This window comes from Odontomachus brunneus, unplaced genomic scaffold (assembly GCF_010583005.1).
Source record: "Odontomachus brunneus isolate Ranch 3 - 2012 unplaced genomic scaffold, Obru_v1 Obru_scaffold_280, whole genome shotgun sequence".
Classification (NCBI taxonomy): Eukaryota; Metazoa; Arthropoda; class Insecta; order Hymenoptera; family Formicidae; genus Odontomachus; species Odontomachus brunneus.
The window spans coordinates 224,808-238,012 of NW_022639730.1; the positions used below are offsets into that span (position 1 = coordinate 224,808).

Below are 13,205 nucleotides of genomic sequence, written 5' to 3' on the forward strand. Positions count from 1 at the left end.
TATATTCTTAAACGAAATATCATTTTTTAAAATGATGAAAATAAAACTTTTATTTCGTTCAAGGAAACTATGTCATTTGATGAAACAACACTATTGTTTTAAATAATATTTTTTAAAAGTTTCAAAATTTAGTAATTCGATTTGTTTAATTTGGACTTTCTTGGATTTTTTAATTTTCTTTTTGTTGGATTAATCATTATAACATTTTGTTAAAAATGTAAAAGTAATTATCACTGGTTCACTACATTACATCAATATTTATCGCATATCGAGTGTTTCAATATCTATCATCAAATTATCCAATAAACAATAAGTAAAAATTATATAACTATTATTTGGTGTTTGCTAGGTATGTTATAATATACTGTGAGCACTATAAGGATACATTATATATGCATTAATCGTAAGAATATCGTTGGAGTCATTGGGAATCGCCGCGTGTCGCTCGATCGTCAGTTAAACAACACTTTAACGGGGTTAGGACATGGATTGGTGCCTGTGGTATACCGCTTGGGATCGAAATTATTGCTGGAGGATTTACGAAAGTTTGGAATGTGTTGACAACCTTCGATATCTAGTAGTTTATGAGACATGAGAAAATTAGGAATATAAGTATATTTTTGTAAATATTATGATTTTCTCATTTTTCACCTTCTCATAATAATTCTCAGTATTTGATTACAATTAATATTTAACAGTGATTTTGTTATCAGTATTCACCAGAAATTAAGTACTGGCCAAAAAATTACTGAATTACTGGTAATATTTAATCACTAATAATTTTTCAGTATTTTTCAGTATTTATGATATTTCTATAAAGGACATAGATGGTGATCGGTGGTATACCGCTTGGAATCGAAATTATCGAGGGAAGATTCACGAAAGTTTGGGGTGTGTATTGACAATCTTCGATATCTAGTTTATAAGACATAAGAAAATTAGGAATTATAAGTATATTTTTGTAAATATTATGATTTTCTTATTTTTCACATTCGCACAATAATTCTCAGTATTTGATTACTATCAATATTTAATAGTGATTTTATTATCAATATTCACCAAAAATTAAGTACTGACGAAAAAATTACTGAATAACTGGTAATACATAATCCCCAGTAATTTTTTAGTATTTATTAGTATGATATTTCTGTAAGATTGTTATCTAGGATTTTACTTTGTATAATAAAACATATTAATAATATTATATATATTGCATTGCAATGTTGCTGCAGTTGCGTTGTTATATTACCGCAAGCAGACATTTTACCGTTGCTATAACGTTGCAGTAGCATTGCAGCAACATCTTGCAATGTTGTTGCAATGTCACATTATTGTACTGCAATGTTGCTGCGACGTTGCTGTGCTGTATGGGTATGCCATTTAATTAAAGAACCTACGAAACGACAGAGTCTATGCGCAATCTGCCGTCAAAGCCTGTCGGCAGGCTCTGCGCGCAGTCTGTCACCAATCTATCGTCAGAATAAATTCTGTGTGCAATCTGTTGCCATTCTATCAACAGACACTGTTGACAGACTGCGCAAAATCTGCTCACGCAGGTTTGGCTATCTAGGTAGTCTAACCATCAGTTGTTTTAGCAGTGTGAGATACATTTGTGAATTCTATAATATTTAACAAATAACAATAGGAATTTTATTCTAGAATATACTTATATGTATATATCGTTTATATTTATTTATAGTAAAAGTGTATACATACATACACACACGCACGCATACACGCGCGCCGCACATAAACTACATACACATACACATATATGGGAGCGTCCCGATTGACCACGGTACGATTAGACACAACCAACCGATGAAAAGAATTACTATCTAGTGAATTACTAGGTCGAACCAATCATTACAATCAGTCCAATCGTATCGTGGTCAATCGGGTCCCACCCCACATATATGATAAAAATGTCATTCTTTCAATTTTTATATTTTTAGAATTTCTTATTGATAATAAATAAAAAAGGCACAAATGGTATTTGCTAATTGATACATTAAAAATGGAACAATGACAGAATATTTTTTATTTCGAATAAAATACATAATTTCAAATATATAAATCGATACACCATAAATGTTCCTCTCTCTCTCTTGCGATAAACGTTTAAAAATGACATTTCATAATTGTAATTTCGCTTGTTATAATATAAAAATAAGACTGCTCTTACGGGACAAAAGTAATATTTTAAAAAGGTAATAATGTTTCTTTGTTTTAAATCTGTGTAACTTATGCTCGTTTCTACCAACTTTAATTAACTTAACCGGCCAGTTATTCCAACGGAATTGATCCGTTATTGAATAGAATTGACAAATGCGACAGGTCAATTCTATTAAAATGCTGGTTAAATTAACCAAAGTTTTGTAGAAACATTTACACACAAGAAACACACAATTATATACAGTGTATCCGCAATATATAAATTTTATATATATATATATATATATATATATATATATATATATATATATATTGCGGATACACTGTATATAATTGTGTAACTTATGCCCGTTTCTACAAACTTTGATTAACTTAATCGGTTAGTATTCCAACGGAATTGACCAATTCCATTTGTTAATTCTGACAAAGAAACATGCGATTGGTTCCATTAGAATTCCATTACCATATATATAGTGTCCGTCCATAAATATCCGAACAAATATCTCGTAACTAGTTGAAGTTACAAGAATGTTTAATAAGTGAAATTTACATGATTCTTAGCTACAAAATGCACGTAAAAATTTTTTTTACTCGTGACCTTTTCGAGTTATGAAGGTCAACGTAGTTTTTTTAAATGGATACCTATAATTTTTTTTGCACAGTAAAAGTAATTTTCAATTAAAATTATGCAATCAAAATTTGGTAAACAATTTCCACTACGCATCGTTACGATATAATCGGCATGTTAAGTTTTAAAGTAATAAATTGTATTATGAGTATTTTTGAATGTTAAATAGGTTGGAATGTAAAACAAATTGAGAAAGTAAATAATGTTTTTTTAGGGATAGTTGCATAAACAATGTCCTTAACATACCCCCAAAGAAAAAAATCGCAAGGTGTCAAGTCCAGACTATTCCTGAAAATGAAGATTTACGACATAAGATCACTAGAGCTGTTAAAAGTATTACAATAGAAATGCTGCAGTTAACAATGAGAAACATTATAAAACGCGTTGAATGCTGTATCGACAATGATGGTAAAAATTTCGAGCAATTTATGTTTTAATAAATATTTCATGAAAAAACATTGTTTACTTTCTCAATCTGTTTTACATTCCAACCTATTTAACATTCAAAAATACTCATAACAATGAATATTCATACAATTTATTATTTTAAAACTTAACATGCCGATTATCTCATAAACGATGCGTAGTAGCAATTTTTTACTGAATTTTGATTGCAAATTACCTGTACTATGCAAATATACAAAAAAATTATAGGTATTTATTTTAAAAAACTACGTTCACTTTCATAACTCGAAAAAGTCACGAATAAAAAAAATTTTTACATGCATTTTGTAGCTAACTAAGAGCCATGTAAATTTCGTTTATTAAACTTTCTTGTAACTTCAATCAGTTACGAGATATTTGTTCGGACATTTACGGACATCCTGTATATATATAGGAAATATATATATATATATATATATATATATATATATATATATATATATATATATATATATATAGGACACAAGTGACAATACAATAAGTATCATATAATAAAATCCAAATAACGAAAAACTTCTCAGCAGATGTTATTGCATTTTATGCAAATTTACTACTGCATATTCGATTTGAAAATTATCCGTATATATAACATATTACTTTTATGGAATGTATATTATCTCACGAATACAAAAACAATATATAACTAGACTATTATTGATATTTCGAATTAGTAATATATAGATTGTTGTACTAGTAAAATCTAAGTTCTCATATGCTTAGGTCCATATTCTGAATCCTCTTTTATCGATAAAAGTGTCTTAAATGTAGCTTCTCAGCCAATCAAGTGGTTCCTAAGTGGCTCTTTTAGAGACTCATTTATCGTTAAAAGAGAACTCAGAATACGGGCCTTAGAGGCCTATTTTATAACGTTTAATGATGTCGTTATGTCTCGCTGCGTAGTTATTTCATAATACAAAAAATCTGCGCAATGATACATAATGATGTCGTCAAAAGTTATAGAATATACTTCTTAGTTTACACCGGAGGACTAAACGCAGACTGACCTATACTGTGACCAATCGCAGTTGATTTTTACAAGAATAATCGACTGCGATTGGTCACGGTATAGGTCAGTTCACATTTAGTCCTCTCGGTGTAAACTAATAGATCATTTTATCACCTATAAAAACTTCAGGCTATATTGTTAATTCAAACTTTAATTTCTGTAATTGTCCATTCCACGATAATAAAATTACAGATCTTTCATTGAGAAATAACAAATAATGGAAGACTCAGCATAGCAGAACAGTTATCAAGCCGAGCTATGATTTCACAAATTAAAAATATATAAATATAGAAGACAAAGTCATAGAAAGCAATTGATCGGTTACACAAAATGCAAGAAAAACGTAAGAGTTGAGAATGTCAGATAGAAACTAGAGTTTAGCCACAGGTATCAAAGAATTGGACTTGATACTGATTTAGTAGAAAATCTGTTTTTAACTTATTTACCAACGATTAGCTACTGCTTTCATGAGTTTTAAAGGAGCAGTACAAAAGAAGCACAAAATAATGACGAAGACATTAAACATCAAAGTTAAGTTTAAAAGTTAAAGACAGACTGAACAAAAGTGCCAATCCGTTTTATTAGACCCTTCAGAAAAGAATAATCTTAACTTATTGTACAGTTATTGCCTGCCGCTTTGCTGAGTTTCAAAGAGCGAGCAGTCTCAGTCGATACTGTGCCATTTGATGTGAGTGAGCCTCGGCGAGATGCTACACAATTTGAATGCATATTAGTGGTAGTATCGAGGAACTCGTCATCGTTGTCTGATTCTATATCCTTATCATGAGTCAGCTTCATCGGCATCATCAAGTCGTTCACATACCGTTCTATCATATTGCGACTTATCGCGTCGTTATTACCGTGATTATTCTTTATTGCAAACGATAATATTTCACCAGCATTCTCTACTGCAGCTTGACGTTCAGCATATATATGTTGCAACTCGGCCAATGCGTCGTCCAAAAATTGAACATTATTTTTACGATTGATTTGCGGATTGTCGACGAATTCCAATGATCTAGATATTGTTTTACCGTTATTAATTTGTTTCGGCACGGTAGCACCTTCCTGCTCGTTAGCAATCAGCATATCGGTAGTAAAGCCTATGGGAAATTTTGTTTGGCCATGCAGATTGTTTTCTAATGACATTAATTCATCATGATTTCCTTGTTTCTGTTGCATTACTTCAGAATCTTCTACGAATGCTCGCAATTTTTTTTCAGTAACTAGTGAAGGTGCATTAGCTTTAGGGGCAGTGAACGTCGTGTTATACTCAATATCAGGCACGTTTTGCTTTCTCGATTGAGTCGACGCCATTGTTGGACGAACTGAATTAAGTTGTTGAATATGTTGAACTGGATCTCGCCATCTCGCACTATTCATCACGAGTCGCGCAAGTTGTTGAATAGTCTGCTTCGGGACTCCAATGTGTGTGGCGGTTTCGCCAACATTGTTGCTGGGATTGTATGATGGCAACTTGGCTGGTGTCGAAGAATTGCATGGTTTACAATCCAAATAATCACGTCGAGCAGTATTCAAGTGATGCATACGTTCATAGCTTTCACCCTGCCCGGTCAAAACATTATCTCGTTGAGTGTACCTTAACTTAATATGATTTATGACATATGACTCCCACGTACCGTGATAGGGTGGATCTAGTTCATAAATGCAACACTCAGCGTCTAAGAATGCTGCAGTCAATATTATAATAGGAGTAGGTTCGCGCTGTGTAAACAGTTTTCTGCGCGCAGTTAAGGTTTGACGCATTGTCATCTCTAGTCTTGCATTCTCGATCTTCTCTTCGAGCTGCCGCTCTATCTCTAGTAACTTAACAGTCTCGTAAATCAAGCTTCGCGTGTTCATATTTGATCTACCTAGTTGTTTAGCGATACGTCTCTCCGCCGAGGATTGCATACGAGCGTCGTTTTTGATTGCAATAGTTTGAAGACCAAGTCGTTGTTGAGCTTTTACGAACGGCGATTGGGACACCGGACCCAATTTCGACCATATCGTGCCGAGTTTCCGGTCTGGACTAGTAATCGGAGAGACGACGCCAGGTCTGGTCGAGATGGGATTATGATTGATCAATTCGACATTTGAGCTTGGTATTGTACAAGGAACACGACAAGGTTTCGGTGGGACCAGATCTAACTTAGGTGGAACCATTCCAGGTTTCGGAGGTGGATGCAAAGCAGTTATAACAGGTTCTGGTGAAGACGATGACCGTGACGGCGACGTCCCACGTTCCGCTTCCGCATTTTTGTTAAGTACAATGGCATGAACAACATTTAATAAATGATCCAGTCTGATTTCAAACTTATTTTGCCGGTCTCTGTCCACATCGAAAAATCGCGCCACCATATTGTTCTGAGCAGTCAAGATCTAAAGAATAAAAAAAATTATATGAGAAAAATGTTCATATAGTTTAATAATATTATTAATAAATTTAACAATACCTAATAACGAAGAGAACAAGAAAATAAAGTAGAATAAGTTATGAAAAAAATAGGAAATGAAAATACAGCGAAGCATTATATCGTGATATATCTCACCTTATTAACAACTTCATTTTGAGAATTAATTGCGCTGAGCATAAGTTGCTCCAATTTCTGTGCTTTCTTCTTTCTGAACGGTGCACTCGGCACATTATCCGTATTTACGGCGCTATCTCTTAATTTTCCAATGTTCTCGGACGGAGTTGGCGAATCTAATAAATATTCCAACAGCAGAGTGTCGTTGCAAGTTGCATTATTCGTCACGACAGTCGCATCTGCATTGGATCTTAGTATAGGATTGTCAATCAAGTGGTCAGGTTGATTATACGTCTCATTTAAATTGTGCGTTTTTTCATTGCTCTTTGACAGGCAAAAAGCATCGTTTAAGTTCTGTGACACATCTGGCGAATAATCCGGCGACATTGAATCAGTATTCTTGCTATTGACATCAATCGCGCAAACTAAACGAGGCGCGATGTCTTTATATTGCTTATACATTCTGTCAGTTTGTAGATTCTGTCCAAAACTGATCTTACGCGGTTCCTGAGGCATTGCACGATTGTCCATATGTAGTGTATTCTGCTGTGATTGATTTTGCTGATGTATAATGTTCTCCGCATTAGGATTCTGGATCAGCATCATATTGCCCTGCATCACGCCGCTCGGCAAGCATCGATTTACATGATTAAGAACATTCTGTTGTAGACCAACATATTCGTTTGTTAGCACATTTTGCCGTGGTAACTGATTCCATACTTGATTTTGCTGAATATTCTGTTGCATATTCTCCTGAATAATCTGGTTTTGTACATTCTGCACTGTGTTCTGATAAGGAATCTCTCCATATGGATAGTGGGACAAATTTTGTTGATAATCCTCCCGCACTGGTTCCTCTGAAGCGATCAAATTTGTCTGTACTGCCTGATTACCAACTTGGATTAAATGTGGCTTGTTGGTATTTATGGCAACATCTCTCGTAGGTGAGAAAACCTTGTATGGTCTGGCAATTATAGTTTCATTTGATTCAGGTGAATCTGGATACTCATTTTCATCTATAAAGGAAACAAATATCATATATTTGACATTAAAAATATAATTACTTGTGAAACAATAAATCTTACATCCTATCATCCATGTAGGAGACAATGCATCTGTTCGATAAAGAGATTGCACAGGCTCTTGAACTTTCAACCTCATTTGTAAATTCTTGTTCGTCTTCACATCCTTAGGAGGTGACTTTATATTTGCAGTTGCATCTGATAATATTACAGAAGCACATAATGTCAATATTTATTTTATATATCTATTCTATTCTAGTATATAAGATATGTTTGATATTCTATATTTAAAAGCAATATATGTGTATCTAAAGAATATAGTAATATGCGTACATAAGACTATGATATCCTAAAAAAGATTGTAATGTTCTAAAGATTTCTCCTATATTATCTCAATATTTATGTTGAAACATTTTATCCTTGAAGAATTTTACCTACCCACTGTATCTATACCATTGACATTAATTTGCTCCAGACGCTTACTTTTCATCACTCTGTCAATAATTTCATAGTATTGTTCTAAACTGGAGCGCGTTCCCGCTTGCTTAGCTTCTTTATAGCACACCAGAACTTGTTTCATACGTGATCGGCAATGTTTAGCTCCGACGTTGTAACCTTTCTTGCGCATGTACCGCGCAACATTCTCCCAGATCACTTGCGGTCGCGGAGCATACTCGAGCTGCTTTTGTACTTGTCGGTCGGACCACACCGAAACCAACAATGCAGTACTCTCGGGCGTCCACTTGTACTTGGCATTATCACTAACCGTGTCGGACATTGCGTCGAACACTAACAAAGTAAACGGAGAAAGTTATTATTGGAACTCTTCACGGAACCCAATTCTCGTGTATTCGTCCTTGCGTAAGGTCTTTGAAGTGGCGCGGTATATTCAGTAAATCGCACCTTTCTCGCGTTAATTTTGTTCTTCTCTTATGATTTACTCTAAGGCACGGTACTACACTTTCATGATGCTTTTATTATACAAAGTGGCTTAGCACTCACACCACTCACGCATAATATTCTACTGTCGTGACGACAATATGTAACCGACGATTCAAATTTTAAGGGTCTACAAGACCTCTTGCGGAGAGTCACAAACTACGCTTGGTATTTTACAAAATTATAGCCAAAGTACTGATTAAATCGTACTTATGTTGCAATATTCGTAATCGGGAAGTTTTAATGTAGGTCGGTACAGAGTCGGCGTTTTTGGAGAAAAAAGGTTTAAATATTAATTCGACAAAAAATATAGTGAGTTATCAAAAAATCAAGCCACATTTTAATTTTCTTAAGAGTCTAAATAAAAAAGTAGGCTATGTACTGACCTTCATTATGATATAAGGAATATAATAAAATAATTCATGATGTAACTTGACTTTTGTGAAGAATAAGTCCCGATCTACAATAGATGTAGTAAGCTTTAAGCCGTAAGAAATTAACCAATCACGATTGATTATTTTTCTATAATTCCACTATGATTGGTCAATTTCTTAAGGCTTAAAGCTTACTCACAGATGTCTATTCTAAACTAGATTGCTAACAAGGGTTGTTTACGATAATTCGAGTTGGAGTTAGTACGAGTTAGTTTTACTAGGGCCGAAAAATATGATAGTCACAAACATCTAGTATTTTTATGATTCATGACAATTCAATAAGTGTTTCCGATGGGAGCGTCCCGATTGACCACGGTACGATTGGACATAACCAACCGATAAAAAGAATTATCTAGTGAATTACTAGGTCGAACCAATCATTACAATCTGTGTCCAATCGTATCGTGGTCAAACGGGTCCCACCCGTTTCCGATAATGAGAGCGGTGCACTTGGACACGGTGCATTTGGACACAGCCAATCACAGCACCGTGTGATTAGAGACATTTGTAGGGTCCCTTGGAACAGCGACTTGTGATTGGACTGTGTCCAATTGCCCCGTGTCCAACTGATATAGATCCCATTGCCTTTTATCAATAAAAGAAGATTCATAGCATGTTCGACTGGCTCTGGGTTAATCCACTCTGTGGATTAGTTATTCAGCCTACTATTCTTGTTATTCAGCCTACGTTTATTGGTCGAACAAGTACTTATAAGCTTTATGGGCGGTATTCATAGTCGAATCTTATTTCAAGACCGTCTTAAGTAATGTCTTAAGATGCGAATACGGCTCTGTGATTGGTTCATGACATCTTAAGACAGTACTTAAGATGATCTTAAATATAATAGCGAATTCGGTTGCTTGCACTAGTGTGCACTGAGTGCGCACTAAGGCTTGTTCATAGTATGTTATTATATTTAAAGATTGTCTTAAATAATTCTCAAATAAATTCTCAAATATTTTTAACCATAATATGATATGTATAACATCCGTACGAATCATTTTATTAGTTAAAATGTTTTTAAATATGTATTTAAGACACGATCTTAATTATAAGAATATACTGTAAACAAGCCTTAATGCGAACTCAGTGCGCACTAGTGCAAGCTACCGAATTTGCTATAAGATTGGACTATGAATACCGGCCTATGATTGGCTAGTAGAAATTTATGACGTCTTAATCGCTGTCGAAGCGATTAACCCAGTCGAACACGCTTCAGAAAATGGGCCATAGACGGCGCGGTTGTATAGATTCGTATCGCGGATCAGCTAAAATCAGCTCATTACATTTCTCTTCTCTCTGGTATGACGCACTCATAAGTCACAAATACGAAAAGAATATGGCGACGATCGTCTTGTAGCAGTGTGATCCATTAACTATCTTGAGTATCAAATAGTGAAGCGTTGACAGTCAAAGAAACACAAGAAGCAATGAGCTTCTTTAGCAAGGTCTTTGGCGGCAAGAAAGAGCCAGCTGCTCCTTCGACAGCCGAAGCGATTCAAAAACTGCGCGAGACAGAGGATATGCTAATAAAAAAACAGGAATTCCTGGAGAGCAAGATAGACAATGAGATGTTAGTAGCTAAAAAGAACGCATCAAAGAACAAGCGAGGTATGATTCCATTTTTACACACGCAATTAACATTTTTCGAGTTTTAGATTTAATTTTGTAATTAGGTAGTCATCATTACAATCTTTATCCTTTTCTTTATTGTTTTATTTATATAACCACTTATTATATTAAATTACTTATGTATGATCATATTAATATCTTGAAATTTCTATCTCCATATTTTGTATAACTATGTACACCTGTTCTTAAGCTACGTGTACTTGTACATAAAAAATTATACAACCTATATATATATATATATATATATAAAATTTGATCAAATATAAAATATTGCTTATTATTTAGCTGCTATTCAAGCACTCAAAAGAAAGAAACGATATGAGAAACAGCTGCAACAAATCGACGGTACATTGTCTACTATTGAAATGCAGAGAGAAGCATTGGAGAGTGCAAACACGAATACTGCTGTCCTTACTACTATGAAGGGTGCTGCAGATGCGATGAAAGCTGCACACCAACACATGTATGTTTTTTGTAATTGTGATATTCAAAATTATATAATCAGTATGCTATAATTTATAAAATTTATAAAATTGATTGTTTTATAAAAAACTGATAACCACATGATAAATTTAATTTATATTTAATATAAATTTAACTTATGATTTATAGTAATGGTAAATAACATTTTCATATATTATGTTTTTATTTTAGGGATGTTGATCAAGTACACGATATGATGGATGATATAGCAGAACAACAAGATGTAGCTAGAGAAATTTCTGATGCAATATCTAATCCAGTAGCATTTGGTCAAGATGCTGATGAAGATGAGTTAGAGAGGGAGTTAGAAGAACTTCAACAAGAACAACTTGACAAAGAGTTGCTTGGTATTGATGATACAACAACAGATGAACTGCCAGCAGTACCAACTTTAGTTCCTGCTGTACCAAGCAAGAGTCGTACAAGTAATTTTACTTTTTTAATACATTTTTATTTTCTCAACTTCAATAAAATGAAGTTGAGAATAATTTATCATGGGTTTTTAGCATATATATATATGTGTGTGTGTGTGTGTGTGTGTGTGTGTGTGTGTGTGTGTGTGTGTGTGTGTGTGTGTTATATAATAATGTAATGTAATTTTTAGTTGCGTTAAAATTATAAAAATCTACATACATGTAATTACAACTTATAACAATGTGATGGACAGAGTGTGCTATGTATTAATTTCTTTTTTTGTAGAAGCTAAAGCGGCAGAGGATGATGATGATTTGAAAGACTTAGAAGCATGGGCATCGTAAAGTGATACTAGAACGAATGTTGAAATCAAAGAAAACAAGATATTTTAAAATAAATGTAAATTGGAGGGATATTATTATTATCATGCGTAATATACTTTATATTGCATATAATTTACTAAGTGAATTTTCTAATATAAACTTGCAGTGTTTAGCTTCTTAAGCACAACTTATAAATAGTATTAGAATTAATAATTAATATTTAAACTTTAGTAGAAATTGTATCACTGACATTTTTATGCTATAGTAAATATTAAAGATTTAATATAATAATATATTAAAGAAAGAAAGAGAAAATTAAGCAACACATCCACAGAGATTTTATTGGATAAATAAATAAATATATATATTTATTTATCCAGCATATATATTATACACACACACACATATACACAGAGTGTCTCACACTTTCCTCCGGGCATTTTGTGAGGACGTAGAACAGGTTGAGGTGAACATAAAAGTCCTATACCGTTTTGCGATATTCGCAATAATTATCGAGATATTGTAGACAATTTGTGAATGATCATGCAGGATATGGTAAATGAGTTATAATAGCGACGACTGCCGTCGTACTTATATTTTAGGTCAAATTGAACAGAAAAGTCCTCTACCATTTTGCAAATAATCACATAGATTTTTAATTATTAATTAAAGAAGATGAGTGCATTATCACGCAAAATCGTGCAATAATCTTCTTTAATTAATAATTAAAAATCTATGTGATTATTTGGGAAATGGTAGAGGACTTTTTTGTTCAATTTGACCTAAAGTATAAGTACACGACGGCAGTCGTCGCTACTATAACTCATTTACCATATTCTGCATGATCATCTACAGGTTTTCTACAATTAATATCTCGATAATTATTGCAATATCGCAAAACGGTATAGGACTTTTATGTTCATCTCAACTTGTTCTACGTCCCCACAAAATGCCCGGAGGAGAATGTGAGATATCCTATATATATACATATATATATATATATATATATATGTATGTACATATATATATACATACATACATATATATATATATATATATATACATACATATATATATATATATATATATATATATATATATATATATATATATATATATATATATATATATATATATACACAGGATGTCTCACACTCTCCTCCGGGCATTTTGT

The 13,205-nt window shown here is 33.3% G+C and overlaps 2 protein-coding genes across 3 annotated transcripts; one reads left to right on the plus strand and one right to left on the minus strand.

The window, feature by feature from the left end:
- Positions 1-3,831: 3,831 nt before the first annotated feature.
- Positions 3,832-8,848, minus strand: LOC116853139. 2 transcript variants are annotated; one of them, XM_032834033.1, is made up of 4 exons: positions 8,245-8,848; positions 7,870-8,004; positions 6,806-7,782; positions 3,832-6,635 (listed from the first exon to the last, which is right to left on the minus strand). In XM_032834033.1, the coding sequence occupies exons 1-4, from the start codon at positions 8,582-8,584 to the stop codon at positions 4,860-4,862; spliced, it is 3,228 nt and encodes a 1,075-aa protein (XP_032689924.1). In that variant the 5' UTR covers positions 8,585-8,848; the 3' UTR covers positions 3,832-4,859. The 2 variants fall into 2 exon arrangements, with proteins under 2 accessions (XP_032689924.1, XP_032689923.1); XM_032834032.1 differs by having other exon boundaries at positions 6,806-7,800; positions 8,245-8,847.
- A 1,625-nt stretch (positions 8,849-10,473) lies between these two features.
- LOC116853145 (charged multivesicular body protein 4b) lies at positions 10,474-12,331 on the plus strand. The gene is made up of 4 exons (XM_032834042.1): positions 10,474-10,790; positions 11,097-11,274; positions 11,466-11,719; positions 11,994-12,331. Exons 1-4 carry the CDS (start codon positions 10,610-10,612, stop codon positions 12,050-12,052), a joined length of 672 nt encoding a protein of 223 aa, XP_032689933.1. The 5' UTR covers positions 10,474-10,609; the 3' UTR covers positions 12,053-12,331.
- Positions 12,332-13,205: the final 874 nt, after the last annotated feature.